Below are 17,558 nucleotides of genomic sequence, written 5' to 3' on the forward strand. Positions count from 1 at the left end.
CTTTTGAATGTTTTTTTTTTTATTTTTTTTTTAGTTAAAGGTGACCCGAAGGTTGTTTTAATAATTTATAGACCGTCTAGATACAATAGAAAATTTTATGGAGGATTTTTTTATAACTGTAGTCAATTCTTTGTACTGGCGCCTAAAGTATGCATGAATAAAACGATATTAACATCTACTCTTACATAATACATCTGGTTTCTGGAACCAGTGACTGCTGTTAAAGAGCAGCTGAAAACAAGGGAAAGACCTTGTGACAGCCTGGAAAGACAGCTGTCAGGAGGAAATAATCCCCAACAGGGCCGCCCTGGGCTAGCTACATGAGGGTTCGTGGCTAACTCCAACTGTTCTACGGACTCCCCCAACATAGCTCCAAAAAGTTCCAAGATGAATGGAGTGGTGGCAGGCAAACAGGGTGATCCCCAAAAAGTCCAGAAGGCAGAAAGAGAGGGATTACGGAGAGGAGGGAGTTGAAGAAGCTGTGGAGAAAAGCCACAGAGGATGAGAAGAAGGGCACAAACCTGCTGCACAAAGAAATCCAGGGTAGGCTTTCAGCACTAAGGATCGCTGGAAATTTTGGGGAAAAAAACGCAGAAGGAAGGAGCATACAAGATTACACTTCTATAAAGATCCATTCAGATTTGTGAAGTCTCTTTGCAGAGGAGAAAAGCGTAAGGCTCAGTGACGAAGGCCAACCTGGAAGAATTTCAGTAAAATTCCTACACAAATGACCGCTATCATGAAGAAGTTACGCTCCCAATGGTTATGCCACCAATTGATCCATCAGAACACAAGCTGGATATCAGTCCACCCAGGTGAGGTGAGGTAACCCATATTCTGCCCCGAGCAAGGCCTCCATCAGATCCTACTCCCTTTGGTGTTCCATACAGGCTGTACAAAAACTCACCAGATTTCCTGCGATTCCTCTGGAAACTGATGAGGGTCGTGTGGCAGAAGAGGGAGATACCAACTGCCTGGTGTAGAACTAAAGGAATTCTTATCCCAAAGGAGGACTCATCAGAGATTGGGCAGTTCTGACAGATCAGCCCTGTAAATGTTGAAGTAAAAATTTTCTTAAGCATGCTTGGTCATTGGCTGGCAGAATACCTGAAAGGTAAGAACCTGATTGACACGTCAATTCAGAAAGCAGGAAGCTCTGCCTTCTCTGCAATGTCCAGGTACACCACATGAAGGGCTCTTACCTCCTTTCTGGCAACCTGCATCTGATGCAAGATGAGGCTAGTGTGTTCTATGCATCCAAACGCCTTTGACTCAGTCCCTGATAATCTCCTGTGGACAGCGCTCAACTTTTTCAAGGTCCCAGCGGCTTTCACAACTCTGATTAGAGCCTACTTCAAGGATGTCCACTTCTGTGTTACAATAGCAGGGTACACACACTGCATGGCAGCAGTGGCCTAAAAAGTATCGACAGACCTGAGTTGAAGCTCCGATGCTTGCAATACAGGTTACTTGCTTGACTCCTGTGGCCACTAACCTTCTTTGAGATCCTGCTCTCAAAGGTAGAAAAGCTGGACAGACTCATCAGCTTGTTAGTGAAGAAGTGGCCCAAAATTCACCTTCCCAAATGCCTCAGCAGAATTGGGCTCTATAGCAAAAGGATGTTACACTTGCCCAATGTTCCCTCTAATTTTTCATGTCTGGGCATACAGAGCTTGTCTGTATGCCCACTCTGTTTGCTATGGTTGACAAGCTCACAAATCCCCAGGTTAAATGTCAGCACAAATCAACAAAATGATAAAATGACTCTACATCTGAAGTCACTTAGGGAAAACTCTCATCGTCAGAATTTGATAGTTGACCCCAAAACAGTTCTGCAATCTAAACCAACGAGCTGTATCAACATCTGACTTTTCAGAACTATTGTGAAGTCACTGCTATCTGATTTGCAGCAAATAATAAATTGCTCACGTCAGTCTGGCTCGTATCCTAAAGCTTTTAAAGTAGCTGGTTTTATGCTTCTTCTAAATAACAGAGCACTGATACATGATAGCAAGCTGTAGATAGACCCATCTCAAATGTTCTTTCATAGACAAGCTTGTTGAGAGGTTTTTTTTAATCAAATCAGGAGCTTCTGGAATTTAAATCGACTTTTTGACAGACTTCAGTCACTTTTCCAAACTTGTCACAGAACAGAATCTGCTCTTATCACAGTGCTAAACAATACAAGGTTGAATACGGACTCATGAAAAGTGTCATTGTTGGTCTTGTTGGATCTCAATGCGGCTTTCGATACAGTAGATCATAACATACTGCTGAAAAGGTTGGAGACGTGGGTAGGACTAAATGGAAAGGTCTTTAAATGGTTTAGGTCCTATCTGGAGGAACAGAGCTACTTTACTATCCTAGCATGGGTTTTCTCCAGCCACTATGGTTTCTAGCACAGCCTGAAAAGGTGTGGTAGGTAGATTGAGTCAGAATCAGCTTTTAAGTAACACTTTGTCCAAACTAATAGAATGGGGGGCACATATTAAACGTTCGTAGATGAGGGTTCAGTGTTTTTTTTTTTTTTTTAATGCCAGAGTTATCCACAGATTTCACCAAGAAACATATCTAAATTGGAAAAGTATTATCGAAATTCCTCTCTTGCTCAGACTTCCAATGAGCCCAGCTGGAAAACTGACAGCCAATCAGCGCTTGCCATGCCTGCAGTGCTTCCTGTTCTGACCGCACCATTGCTCATGGATACGTTTCACCGAACAGAGAACATCCACTATCTGGCATTTTCATGGCCGATTTTTGTGAAAAATAATTACAAACAAATATAGCATGATGTACAAAGTTCAAGCCTGTGCCCTTGAGCCGGAATACACACACCCAGCACTTGACGTGTTGGGGAGGGGGCGTGGCACTAACGATGAGCAATAATCCCATTATGTGGACCGCGGAGATTTGTCTGATGCTTTTCTGACAAATCGGTTTAGATGTTGAGAATATATAGCAGGCGTGGCCAGCCTTCTTTTTTTTTTAACCCCAAGTTGTACTTTTCAAGCAACCAGCCTCCAGCGGTCGACCAGCGAGTGGGGCTGGAGGTTGCACGCGTGCAGGAAATGTTTGCTTACGAGTATATATCCATCCATCCATTTTCTTAGCTGCACAATAGTCGCAGTAGTGCTGGAGCTTACCCCAGCTGTCAACGGGCAGGAAGCAGGTTACACACACGCAGACACTGGGAGAACAACGGGTAGGAGACAGGTTACACACACGCAGACAGAGGGAGAACATGCAAACTCCACACACGGAGGTCCGGGATTGAACAGCTCCGTTACCGTGCTGTCTCATAAAGCAGCCACTGTGATTTGACGAGCACGACTGGGCTCGCAAATCTGCACAGTCGAGCACGAAAAATCACGCGCGTAAAATTTGTTACGAGTAGAAAAAATAGATATTGAAAGACGTTTCTTATTTTGTGTAGTCTTGACTGTAATTTACGTTTTTATTTCATAAATGTTGTTAATTAAACAAGCTCGCTCCTCATCAATCAGTTTTCACCCGGAAAAAGGAAATGTAAGTTAACCGTACTGAGCATGTTCGGAAGTTACAGGGCCCTGTGCACTGCAAGCCCGCTTAGGTGCAAACACATACTGAATCTGGCGAGTAAAGTTTTAAAATGGCAAAAAAAAAATTGCGAACCTGTAAATTGGCTGTTTATCCTAGCATACAATTCTGTGCTGTTATAGACTTTTATGTATATTACTAGAATTCGTGTTTGATTCCTGGCTTTAGCGTGATGAAAGTTTCGTCGGAAGCTATACCGGAAGTTGAGCGAATAATTCTTTACATTGGAGACAACTGCATCCGGGTTCCGCGTCAAACCCACGCTTTCTCGCCATCGGTTTGTGCTACCTGTGGATGCTACGGAAAATTTATAAACCTTTGGGATTATCTTCTGAAAAACAAAGGATGGCAGTGGTATAAGTGCAGCTTGTCAGATGCCAACTTTGACGGATGCCGAATACAAGGGAAAGACGCCTAACACAACTTTGTCTGCTGTCAGAAAATCTGCTCCCCGTGCAGGGCAGAGGCAAAAGATTCACCAGGAATGGTTTTCTAAATTCAAGTGGCTCAATTTGAGGGACTCAATTTTTTCCGCCGATGGTGTGTTGACAGTCGGAGAAAAAATGTTCTGGTATGCTGAAAATCATGGGTGGCGCCGAAGTTGGATAACTTGGTGAAGCATGAGCAGACAGCTGATCACAAGTTTGCTGCAACGGCAAAGACATCATTGATGTAGAAGGTGGCTACAGCAGGCATAAAACATTGTAAAGACGTCCTTAAGGAACTGTCTCAAAACAGAAAGTGTAAATGAACTGTTAATCATTAAAATTGAAGGCCCTGAAGAAGAATTGATTTTGATAAAAGTGGGTGAATGGTAAATGGGTGAGCAGTAACAAGAGGAAAATCTTTATGGCAGGAATCATGAAGTATCTAACTATAATTAGTATGAGATTTTGATTTACTTTGACTTGATGTAAGTTCTCACTTCAGACTAGTCTGTTCATATATCTAAATGCGAACAGTCATTTTCCCCGTGGTATGCATTATCTTGCAATGGAAAACTTTTCTCCTCTACATGCTTTTGGAAGCTATAGATCTACTGCTAGCTTTCATTAATGGATTGACAATAGATACCGCTGTAAATTACGCTAGATTATAACAATACATCACGATTCCCAACAGGAATGTTTGTTACAATGCATCGCAAGCTTGTTGCCACTAACGCCGATTATGTTGAACTCAACTTTCCGCATTTTCATAACATTGCAGGTGTTGACAGTTTGTGTTTATTCCTTGACCGGCCAGTGCATTTAACTTTTCTTCAGATAACGTTTGTCAGATCAAGAATTTTTATTGATGAAAAATTTTAAACACCCTTTTATATCATGTTCTACTAATATCAGTTCAATTGGAATTAACATTTCTGAGTTTGAATTTTTTTTTCCATTTTAGTTGTGTATATTTTATTTTTAATTTACAGTTCTTATTTTCTTTGGCTTGTCCCGTTAGGGGTCGCCACAGCGTGTCATCTTTTGCCATCTTAGCCTATCTTGTGCATCCTCCTCTCTAACACCCACTGTCCTCATGTCCTCCCTCACAACATCCATCAACTTTTTCTTTGGTCTTCCTCTCGCCACTTTGCCTGGCAGCTCCATCCTCAGCACCCTACCACCAATATACTCACTCTCTCGCCTCTGAACATGGACAAACCATCGAAGTCTGCACTCTCCCACCTGGTCTCCAAAACATCCAACTTTGGCTGTCCCTCTACTGAGCTCATTTCTAATCCTATCCAACCTGCTCACCCCAAGCGAGAACCTCAACATCTTCATTTCTGCAACGTCAAGAATGTTTCTTCCTGGTTTGGCTGTGAAAGCTGGCACATACCCACATTTTGCTTGGGTTTCAAAAATGTTCTTTTTCAATTTTTTTTTCAATTAATGTACAAAATATATGTAATAAAAATATTACTTCACATTGGAGGATTTATTGTACATATGAATTTTGAACAAAGTCCTCCTTTAATGGCCAAGTGTGTAAAAACACAAGGAATTTTTCTCCGGCAGTCAGTTCTGCGCTGGTACGACATTCAGAACAAGGGACAACATAGAAGCCTCTAAATTCCCCATAGGTGTGGATGTAAGTGTGAATGGTTGTTTGTGTGCTTTGCGATTTGGCTGGCAACCAGTTCAGTGTATACCCCACCTCTCACCTGAAAATAGCTGGGAAAGGTTCCAGCATGCCCATGACCCTTGTAAAAAAATAAGCGGTACAGAAAATTGATGAGTTGAAGTTTTATTAAAATTTAATTTGACAGATTTAAAAAAAAAAATAAAATTGAAAAGTTTTTCTCAATAAATAATTTATTGTAATGAGAAATTAAATTCCCAAAATCCTCTTGTTCACTGTCTAAACAAGCAAAATAAATCATGGCACTTACTTACAGTATCGATAGGTCCAAGTTATTTGATTGTTGAAGAAAAACATTTGATTCCTTCTTAAAGCTTTAAAGGCCAAATGAAGAACACTAAGCTTCAACAACCAGAAGGGCTGTTGATTTTATCTCAAATTCTCGACTCGTTTGCTGTCTGAAGAAGCATAGTGTGACATTAGCAATGGGAAGATGAGTTTCATCCGAGCAATTCCATCTCCTATATGCAGATTATTCTGGTCAGTGTAATCTTGAAACAGAACTGCATAACACCCTGAAATGCTCCCATTTACTTTAATACTGATTTTATTGATTCTTTGATTATTTTCATCAGGCTGTAAGAACATATGGCTCATCACTTTTAAAGGGTCTTTGCTAAATTACCTAAAATTTAAATGCAGACTATTTCGATGCACGAGCGTCTCAACCTTATTGGGAATAACAGTCAGGCAAACTTGGAAATAGTCTGAATTGTAAAATGGTCTCATATCAAACTTAACCTTGCTATTTTCACGTTTGATTTATTCCTATTTTGGGATATTTGAAAACTGCAAACTTTTTGGACCTAAAAGTGCCAACACCTCGTGTCCCACAGATACAGTGGTTTGTACATCTTCTTTTTTCTTTCGGCTTGTCCCGTTAGGGATCGCCAAAGCGTGTCATCTTTTTCCGTTGAAGCCTATCTCGTGTACCCTCCTCTCTAACACCCAATGTCCTCATGTCCTCCCTCACAACATCCATCAACCTTTTCTTTGATCTTCCTCTCGCTCTTTTGCCTGGCAGCTCCATCCTCAGAATTCTTCTACCAATATACTCCATCTCTTGCCTCTGAACATGTCCAAACCATTGTAGTCTGCTCTCTCTAACCTTATCTCCAAATCATCCATCTTTGGCTGTCCCTCTTATGAGCTCATTTCTAATCCTATCCAACCTGTTCACACTAAGGGAGAACCTCAGCATTTTCATTTCTGGTACCTCCAGTTCTGCTTCCTGTTCAGAGCCACAGTCTCTAATCTGTACATCATGGCCGGCCTCACCACTGTTTTATAAACTTTTGCCCTTCATCCTAGCAGATACTCTTCTGTCACGTAGAACACCAGACACCTTCCGCCAACTGTTCCATCCCACTTGGACCCATTTCTTCAGTTTCTTACCACACTCGCCATTGCTCCGTAATGTTAACCCAAAGTATTTGAAGTCATCCACCCTCGCTATCTATTCTCCCTGGAGCTTCACTCTTCCTCCACCGCCCCTCTCATTCACGCACATATATTCTGTTTTACTTCGGCTAATCTTCATTCCTCTCCTTTCCAGTGCGTACCTGCACCTTTCTAATTGTTCCTCCCCTTGTTCCCTGCTTTCACTGCAGATCACAATGTCATCTGCGAACATCATGGTCCAAGGGGACTCCAGTCTAACCTCATCTGTCAGCCTATCCATTACTACCACAAAGACGAAGGGGCTCAGCGCGGAACCCTGATGCAGTCCCAACTCCACCTTCAATTCTTCTGACACACCTACGGGATATCTCACCACTGTTCTGCTGCCCTTATACATGTCCTGAACTACTCTCACACATTTCTCCGCCACACCAGACCTGCACATGCAGTACCACAGTTCCTCTCTTGGTACAATGTCATAGGCTTTCTCTAGGTCTACAAAGATACAATGTAGCTCCTTCTGACCTTCTCTGTACTTTTTCCACAAACATCCTCAAGGCAAATAATGCATCTGTGGTACTCTTTCTAAGCATGAAGCCATACTGTTGCTAGCAGATACTTACTTCTGTCCTGAGTCTAGCTTCCACTACTCTTTCCCATAACTTCATTGTGTGGCTCATCAACTTTATTCCTCTATAATTCCCACAGCTCTGAACATCGCCGTTGTTCTTAAAAATGGGGACACTTTTCCTCCATTCTTCTGGCATTTTCTCTCCCGCTAGTATTCTATTGAATAAGTTGGTCAAAAACTCCACAGCCAATTCATAAATTGCTTCCATACTTCCACTGGTATGTCATCGGGTTCAACTGTCTTTCCATTTTTCATTTTGTTCAGTGCCTTTTTAAGTTCTTCCTTACTTATCATTGCCACTTCCCGGTCATTCACGCTTGCCTCTTCTATTCTACCTTCTCTCCCATTTTCTTTATTCATTAACTTCTCAAAGTATTTTTTCAATCTCCTGAGCACACTACTGACACCAGTCAACATATTTCCATCACTATCCTTAATCACCTTTACTTGCTGCCCATCCTTCCCATCTCTCTCCCTTTGTCTGGCCAACCTGTAGAGATCATTTTCTCCTTCTTTCATATCAAACATTGAGTACATGTCATATGCCACTTGCTTAGCTTTCGCCACCTCTACCTTTGTCCTATGACGCATCTCAATGTATTCCTTACGCCTCACCTCAGTCCTCTCCATGTCCCACTTCTTATTCGCTAATCTCTTTCCTTGCATGACTTCCTGTATTTTGGGGTTCCACCACCAAGTCTCCTTCTCCCCTTTCCTAACAGAAGACACCCCAAGTACTCTCCTGGCTGTCTCTCTGAATACATTGGCAGTCGTATTCCAGTCTTCTGGGAGGTCTTCCTGAACATCGAGAGCCTGTCTCACTTCTTTTCGAAAGGCCACACAACATTTTTCCTTTCTCAACTTCCACCACCTGATTCTCTGCTCTGCCTTTGTCTTCTTAATATTCCTACCCACTACCAGAGTCATCCTACACACCACCATCCTATGCTGTCAAGTTTCAAGTTTCATCATCATCACTTGATCTGATACTCTTTTCACCTCCAAGACATTCTTAGCCAGCTCTTCTTTAAAATAACCCCTACTCCATTTCTCTTCCCATCTACTCCATGATAAAATAATTTGAACCCTGCACCTAAACTTCCAGCCTTAATCCCTTTCCACTTGCTCTCTTGGATGCACAATATAGCAACCTTTCTCCTAATCATTATGTCAACTAACTCCTGAGCTTTTCCTGTCATAGTCCCAACATTCAAAGTCCCTCCACACAGATGTAGGGTTTTTGCATTTGTCTTCTTCTTCTTCCAACTAAGCCGCTTTCCTCTTCTTTTTTATCTTTGACCTACATTATCTGAATTTCTAACTACACCTTGGAGATTCACAATTCCGGGTGCGGGTGTAGGAAGCCCAGGCCATGACCTAACCGTTAAGGAATTCGTATGATGAACGCTCATATGTTTGGCACAGTTTTACGCCGGATGCCCTTCCTGACGCAACCCTCTGCATTTATCCGGGCTTGGGAGCGGCCGACAAGTAGCACAATAGTGTGCTGCCTAATGGGCTGCAGATAATCTAAAAGAAGAAGCAATCAAATAGTCAGCACGAGATACACAATTTACATACTACCTAATCTATGTTAAAGTTAAGGTCAAATAAAAACAATCACAATAAACAGTCAGGACATAAGGTATACAAATCACATACTACCTGTGTAAAATAAATAAAGGATATGGTGATTTAAACGATACGTGGATGGAAGGGATTCAAACCGCAATAGCCCTCACTCTAGTAGTTGAAGGTTGAGTCCACGATTGATGTTTAATCATCGTTGTATACTCTACGTAGGTAATGTTAGCGCACTAAGCCCACTTGGGCCAGCACCAATTTGGGTACTAATATGTACTAAGATAAGACTTGTTAAATTCCTCCAGTCCTCACGGCCCTCGTCGTACAAGTTATGAAGTTACCCACATTTGGTGTTTCTTCAACATTGAATTGATCACAAACGCGTCTCGTTCTTATCAAGCTAAGCTAAGGAATACTAGGCTGTTAAGATAGTTAAGTTGACGTTTCCACTCGCCCAACTTCTTTTGAGTACTCACTATCCTCATTGTATACGATACGTAGGTTTTGCAGGACGTGTAGATACCAGCGTTTGATGTTTTCCTCCTCGGCAAATATTAGAAAACAGACGCTTTTGTTGTTGGCGGTCTGAGCAAGGCTAACTTAGGCCGAGCAGCTTCAACGTGAATGATACGGCTCCAATTTGGGTACTAAGGTTGCAACAGATGGTGGTTTTAGTCCACTTGAAGTCACGTTCCACGTTCAGTATTCACAACATTCAGTCCAAAATCAGCAGGGATATATTGAATTACGATCGAGCTGGTCAGAGCCTTCCGTATAATCTGCGACCAGTTTGAAGACCGGAAGCAGTTTTTTTTTCACAGTAGTTTGTACATCTTACCTCATTAATTACATTTTTTTAAAAATATGCAAAGAACATATCTAACATCTTAGTGACTCAACATTGAGAATTTTATAGCCAATGATTAATTCTGCTATCAACCAGTGGGAATGCAAGGGATTATTTCAAATGATTTGGGAACGGTTTAGCATTTAAATGTTGATGAAATAGCAACATGTCTGAATTCTGTTTGTTTCAAATGTGATGTTATAGCTGCGTGGGGGGTCCAGAGTCCTTGCCCAGCCAGTGTCTGTCTCCATTTTCAACAGACCTGAAGCAATAGTGGAGCAGGAGCAGGTAAGAACTAAAAATAATGCACCCAAATACAAAATCTAAATTTTTACCTGTTTCATATGGTATGTCTGTTTGAGGTCATGGCCCTGGTTTACCTGCTGACTATTCAGACATGTATTATACGGTTATTTATTCTGGTCAAGGTGATTCTTAAAAGATTAGGCAGGATGGAAAGTTAATTTATTCGTAAATACAAAGTCAAACAATAAGGTTTAAGATTTCATTGCTAGGCTCTCTCACATACAACTCAGAACATCTGTGAAGAAGCGCCTGTGGAAGCCTTTTGTGGGCAAAGAGTGCTTCCTGTTGTGATGTCCAGAATTTCAAGTGTTTATTTTTCCATGATTTGGGGTTTCAGGTCATAAACCTAAAAAAAAGTCAGGAATTAGAAAAAAAATGAATACTGGGGGTGGGGCGTTGAAAACCACTGGTTTAGGGTCATTGTCCTTTTGGAAGGTGAACCTTCGGCTCAGTCTGATATTCTGAGCACTCTGAAGGAAGTTTTCATCCAGTACATCTCTTTACTTGGCCACAATCATCTTTCCTTCAATTGCAACCATTCGTCCTGTCTCTGCAGCTGAAAACTACCACCACATCATGACTCTGCCACCACCATGCTTCACTGTTGGGACTGAATTGTACAGGTGATGAGCAGTGCCTGCTTTTCTCCACACACACTGCTTAGAATTAAGGCCAAAAAGTTCCATCTTGATCTCATTAGACTAAATCTTGTTTCTCAGTCTTTTAGTCCCTTGGCTGTTTTTTAAGCAAACTCCATGAGGGCTTTGAAGTCTTCCAGGGAAGAGAGGCATTCGTCGGCCCACTCTGCCATAAAATCCTGATTGTTCGAGGGCTGCACTCATTGCTGACTTTTTCAGAACTCTCGATCGTCTCTGGAACTCAGCCACAGTCATCTTTGTGTTCTTCTTTGTTTCTCTCACAAAAGGCTCTTCTCTCCCAATTGCTCAGTTTGGCTGGATGGCCATCTTTAGGAAAGGTTCTGGTTGTCCTAAACTTCTTACATTTAAGAATTACAGAGGCCACTGTGCTCTTAGGATCCCTAAGTGCAGCAGATTTTTTTTTTTTCCCTTATAGATGTGATATTTCAATTTTTCCTTTTCAATCTACAAAAACGTTTTTTTTTAACGTTATGAGATCCTGTGTATACAATGAGGGACAAAAAGTGAACTTAAATGATTTTAGCAAATACATGGAAAAATTGTGAAAAATTTAAAGGTGGATATTTCTGTCCTTTCCAGACATTGTTGCCAAAAACACATTCAGCAGTCCTGACCCACTCGTTCCAGACAAGTGCAGTCTCACAGGATATTGACACTGCAGCAAAGTTCATTGGTGCTGGTGCTGCCACAGTGGGAGTTGCTGGTTCCGGAGCTGGTATTGGGACAGTTTTTGGTAGCCTCATCATTGGGTATGCCAGGTAATACCCTCACCCCACTCCCACCCCCCATATGTCAACATTTTACATTTTTTTGTTTCTATCCCAGGTGCTCTATTTTAATTTAACTTGGTATATTTATTTCCACTGGGTCCATGTCTTTGAACGCATGTAACCAACCACCTTAATGTGACTGTGTTGTGTATGTTTGTCCAACTTTTAAAAAGTCCAAGCATTTGAGCTGGCTTTCTGCAGATACCTAAATTATTTAACTCACGAGGAGACAACTTAGATGGAGGTGTTTTGGATTGTCAAGGAAATAATCCATCCATCCATTCATTTTCTTGGCCACTTATCCTCAACAGGGTCGCGGGATTGCTCAAGCATATCCTAGCTGTCAATAGGCAGGAGGCAGGGTACACCCTGAACTGGTTGCCAGCCAATTGTAGGGCACATAGAGACAAACAGCCGCACTCAGTCACACCTAGGGGCAAGTTAAGAGTGTCCAATTAATGTTGCATGTTTTTGGAATGTGGGAGAAAACGCACGCAGGCATGGGGAGAACATGCAAACTCCACATGGGTGGGTCTGAGATTGAACCCAGGACCTCAGAACCGTGAGGCCAACGGTTTCCATCTGAACCACCGTGCTGCTGGAAATTATCTAATTCCGCAAAATTAAGTAAAATTATGCCACCCCCCCCAAAAAATACCCCTAATTTGACACAAATGTGTCAAAATGAATCTGTAACATGGTGATAAGTTTGACAAGGATGCAGTTTTTCAATTGAATGCAAATGGTAATACACTGCATAAGGCTTGCAAAATGATCAGATTAGATTTCTGTGTTTGTCATGTCGATAGAAACTAATATTCAACTACCTGCCCTATTCATGCCTGGTTACTGCCCACTCAATTTACCAAACCATGTATTTCGTGGTTTTAAACCAGTGGGGTTCTGCTCCCGCCAAGCAGTACAATTACAATCAATAAGTGCTGTATACATACTGTGTTTTTCGATCATCCTTAACAAAGTTTACAATTCACGATATACAGTGAAGAAAATAGGTATTTGAACACCCTGCTTATATTGCAAGTTCTCCCACTTAGAAATCATGGAGCGCTCTGAAGTTTTCATCATAGGTGCATGTCCACTGTGAGAGAGATAATCTAAAAAGAAAAATCCAGAAATCACAATGTATGTTTTTTTTTTTTTAAACGATTTAGTATTTAAAGTATTTGAACACCTGATAAAACCAATGTAAATATCTGGTACAGTAGCCTTTGTTTTCAATTACAGATGTCAAACATTTCCTATAGTTGTTCACCAGGTTTGCACACACTGCAGGCCCACTATTCCACAGAGATCTTCTCTAGCTCAGACAGGTTTCTGGGCTGTCGCTGAGAAACACGGAGTTTCAGCTGCCTTCAAAGATGCTCTATTGGGTTCAGGTCTGGAGACTGGCTAGGCCACGCCAGAACCTTGATATGCTTCTTACGGAGCCACTCCTTGGTTTTCCATGCTGTATGCTTCGGGTCATTGTCATGTTGTTATGCTCTGACTGAGGGAGAGAGGTTGTTCCCCAAAATCTCACAATACATGGACGCAGTCATCCTGTCCCATGTGCAGAAAAACACCCCCAAAGCATCATGCTACGACCCCTATGCTTCACCGTAGCTATGGTGTTCTCGGGATGGAACTCATCATTCGTCTTCCTCCAAACACAGTTAGCGGAATTATGACCAAAAAGTTCAATTTTGGTCACATCTGACCACAAAACATTCTCTCATGACTCCTCTGTATCATCCAAATGGTCATTGGTAAACTAAAGACAGGCCTTGACATGTGCCAGTTTAAGCATTGGAACGTTCGGTTCCATGCATGATTTCAAACCATGATGTCTTAGTGTATTAACAACTGTCACATGGGAAACGGTGGTCCCAGCTCTTTTCAGATCATTGATCAAGTCCTGTCGTGTAGTCATGGGCTGATTCCTCACCTTTCTAAGGATCATTGAGACCCCACGAGGTGATATCTTACACGGCGCTCCACTCCAAATGAGGTTGACCGTCATGTTTAACTTCTTCCATTTTCTAATTATTGCTCCAACAGTGGACCTTTTTCCACCATGCTGTTTAGCAATTTCTCCGTAGCCTTTTCCAACCGGCTGGAGTTGTACAATTTTGTCTCTGGTGTCTTTGGACAGCTCTTTGGTCTTGGCCATGTAACAAGTTTGAGTCTTACTGATTGCATGTGGCGGACAGGTGTCTTTATGCAGCTATCTACCTCACACAGGTGCATCTGATTCAGGATAATACATGGAGTGGAGGTTGACTTTTAAAGACGGACGAACGGGTCTTTGAGGGTCAGAATTCTTGGTGATGGACAGGTGTTCAAATACTTATTTGCGTCTGTATCACCCAAATACATAATGTATAATAATAAAAAACTCATACATTGGGATTTCTGGATTTTTCTTTTTAGATCATCTCTGTCACTCACAGTGTACATGCACCTACAATGAAAATTTCAGACCCCTCCACGATTTCTAAGTGGGAGAACTTGCAATATAGCAGGGTGTTCAAATACTTATTTTTCTTTTGTAACTGTGTGTGAAATGGCTAAACCTTCAGTAAATGTCGCCAAAATGTGCTTATGTGGTGAACATTGGATGCTGGTTATTTTCAAGTCAATGAGAGCGCAGGACCAACCTCACAAAGTAGAAGTTTATCTTCACCCATCCCCCTTTCCTGATTACGTTTACATTAGTTGTCCAACAATCCAATGCTTGGTGAATTGTGCTTCACAATGATGGTAAGATGCCACCTACAATGGGAGGATCCAAAAGTGACGTCAATATGAATACTTCATTGCCGAAATGTTGTGATATCACTCAAGAGCAATTAGTTTTCCACATTTAAGTTCATAAAAGCAGTCCAATCATGTTTACATCAAATATTTATGGAGGATACAGCAATCTCAATTGCTAGGTGAAAAATAACTAAACTTGCTTGAAAAAGGGTATCCTGGCCATTTTCAACCAAAATCATCTTGCAAACCCAATAAAAGGATATCAACTACTATAAGACAAAAAAAAATTGATAGGACCTTTTAAGCATCATGTTGTGCAAAAGTATTGGCCCCCTTCTGAAACGCTTGGATTTCTGTTTAGTTTCCCCCCCTTTAAGATCCTCAAACAAACGCTCAAAACCAATTCCAATGAAGTTGGAATGTTGTTTTTTTCTTTTTAAAAGAGCTTCCCTGAATTGCTCAGTCATTCACCTGCAAAGGGGGGTATTGTGTTTCTCATATGTGAGGTCTACCAATGATGAAAATTACAGGCCTCCCTCATCTTTTTAAGTGGGAGAACTAGGACAATTGCTGCCTGGCTTTTGCCCTCTTCAGAATCAGATTTAATGGCCAAGTATGTAACAACACACAAGGAATTTATCTCCGGCAGTTGGTGCCGCCTTGGTACGACGCTCATGTTAAGTACTGAGAAGAAAAAACAAACAAGAACGAAGAACAATAGACATTAAATTAAAATGAAATGATTTCTTACAAGATTCAGTTGTGGAAGTATACAGTCTTCGAGCATTTTTATGTTTACATTATTTTTTCCTCTTTTCACACTCCCATCTAAAAGACAAAGAAAACACAGCATAATTTTAAAAAGTCTACTGTGACAGTAAAATTGCCCTGGGATTAAAAAAAAAAAAGATACAGATCCTCCTTTCTGCTTGACATAATAACTGGACAGGGTGGAAGGGTGAGGGTTGGTATGTGAAGCTGCATATTATTTTTCCCACTAGTATTTGTTAAAGCGATAACTAGACCTAGAAAAACACAATTTGTGACTTGAAACTGTCCAACATCTTCAAATGTTTCATGTTATAGGCAAATGACACAATAAAGTGGTTTGAAGTTGGGGGCCAAACCTTTACAGTGTACGAATATGAGCATAAACATAATTTTGTTAATGTAAAACCTGACACAAATCTCCTGTTTCTGCAGGAACCTCTCCTTAAAGCAGCAACTCTTCTCCTACGCCATCCTGGGCTTTGCTCTATCTGAGGCTATAGGGCTTTTCTGTCTGATGGTGGCATTTCTTATTCTATTTGCTATGTAAATCTGTAGACACTCATACCTTGGTTCCATTTAGACCCTCTCCTCCCCTTCCAAGTTAACTTCCCTCCAACCCACGGAGGGAGTGGGGATGTCCCAGAACAGGAACTCTAAAAGCGCTGATGGGACATTCCAATCAACAGAAAAAAATTAAATGGTATTTAGGCTGACAAACCTCAATACACATTTTTGTTCCATATGTATGTTTTCTGGAAAACTATTTCAATTGAAAAATATCTCAAATAAATAGTTGGCAAAAACACACTTTAGTTTGCACTTAACTTTTTCTAATCTGTGTTAATAAAGAAGAGGGCCCAATTGTCTCATTATCCAACGGGATTGTTCTTCGTGAGGATGCACTTTTGAGTCCTTGGTCCAATAGCTTGATGTACCTATTTGTTATACTCAAGGGGAAATTTATCTTGGACAACACAGCCAGCCAGATCACACACATGCAGGCATGCAAGGATATATATAGCATCACACAAAAGTGAGTACCCAACTCACAATTTTTGGTCAACATATTGTATATTATTGGACAATAGAGCAGAAATGACAAATGGCCACAATGTAGTCAGTGTACAGTTAATGTAAATTTACTGTCCCTTTCAAAACAACAAAGCTCGTAATCAAAATTGGGTACACCTCTAAATGAAAAATCAGAATCAGCTTTAATGGCCAAGTGTGTAAAAACACAAGGAATTTTTCTTCGGCAGTCGGTACTACCCTGGACATTCAGAACAAAGAAGAAGGAACAACAAAGCAACAAGAACAAAGAACGAGACATTTCTGTTTATAGGAGCTATTCCTTACAGGACGTGCAAGATGTAAAGTCTTCATTTTGAACAGGTGAGAAAGTGTGTTAACGTCCCGCATTGTGTTAAACCACATGACACGATGTACACCTTTTATACGCCCGAGTGTAAATGATGAACTTTCTGAAAATGCAACAGCATTCGGATGTCCCCACTCTTATTTTCAAAATTATAAACTGGGGGGAAATGTTAAAGAAATCATTCATATGTTCTCATTTTGTACATATTGTAGTTGGCTTCCACATCACCACCAAGATTCTACCTTTGAACTCATTGTCTTCAAAACAGATGTCAACAATCAGACAGATATAATCAATCAGATCGAGTCAATCAAACAGTCACAGACACATACACTCATCATGTGATTTATGTGAATAAAAAGAAGCTGGAAGGGGACACGCGTTGGAATTGGTTGGAAGCAGGGAGAGGTCCTGTCGCTCCCCTGCGGCAAGTAAAACTTGAAGCCTTGTCTGTTTGCCTTCTTTTAAAAGAGAGTCAAGCTTTTTAAACCTGACAGTATGGAAGCAATTTGGAGAGGTGGCTGTGGAGTTTTTGACCAACTTATTCAACAGAATACTAGCGGGTGAGAAGATGCCTGAAGAATGGAGGAAAAGTGTGAGTTCCCATTTTTAAGAAGTAAGGGGACTTGCAGAGCTGTATCAACTATAGAGGAATAAAGTTGATGAGACATAAAATGAAGTTATAGGAAAGAGTAGCGGAGGGTAGATTCAGGTCAGAAGTAAAAATCTGCGAGCAACAGTATGGTTT

At 41.1% G+C, this 17,558-nt stretch overlaps 1 protein-coding gene and 1 long non-coding RNA gene across 4 annotated transcripts in view; one reads left to right on the plus strand and one right to left on the minus strand.

The window, feature by feature from the left end:
• Positions 1-17,558, minus strand: part of LOC133513987 (uncharacterized) — a 70,663-nt gene that overhangs the window by 23,553 nt on the left and 29,552 nt on the right. Inside the window, exons 1-3 of one of the 2 annotated variants that reach the window (XR_009798682.1) lie at positions 15,998-16,094; positions 15,413-15,489; positions 14,562-14,676 (exon numbers count right to left, since the gene is read on the minus strand). This is a non-coding gene — a long non-coding RNA (uncharacterized LOC133513987). Of the gene's footprint in view, positions 1-14,561; positions 14,677-15,412; positions 15,490-15,997; positions 16,095-17,558 lie in introns of those variants that run through there. The other variant, XR_009798683.1, reaches the window with a different exon arrangement.
• Positions 1-17,558, plus strand: part of LOC133513986 (ATP synthase F(0) complex subunit C3, mitochondrial-like) — a 46,763-nt gene that overhangs the window by 1,118 nt on the left and 28,087 nt on the right. Inside the window, exons 2-4 of one of the 2 annotated variants that reach the window (XM_061845145.1) lie at positions 10,374-10,457; positions 11,714-11,892; positions 15,865-16,004. In XM_061845145.1, the coding sequence (XP_061701129.1) occupies positions 10,374-10,457; positions 11,714-11,892; positions 15,865-15,979 (378 nt within the window). In that variant the 3' untranslated portion in view covers positions 15,980-16,004. Of the gene's footprint in view, positions 1-10,373; positions 10,458-11,713; positions 11,893-15,864; positions 16,005-17,558 lie in introns of those variants that run through there. The other variant, XM_061845144.1, reaches the window with a different exon arrangement.

The sequence above is a fragment of the Syngnathoides biaculeatus genome, chromosome 16, assembly GCF_019802595.1.
Source record: "Syngnathoides biaculeatus isolate LvHL_M chromosome 16, ASM1980259v1, whole genome shotgun sequence".
In the NCBI taxonomy this organism is placed as follows: Eukaryota; Metazoa; Chordata; class Actinopteri; order Syngnathiformes; family Syngnathidae; genus Syngnathoides; species Syngnathoides biaculeatus.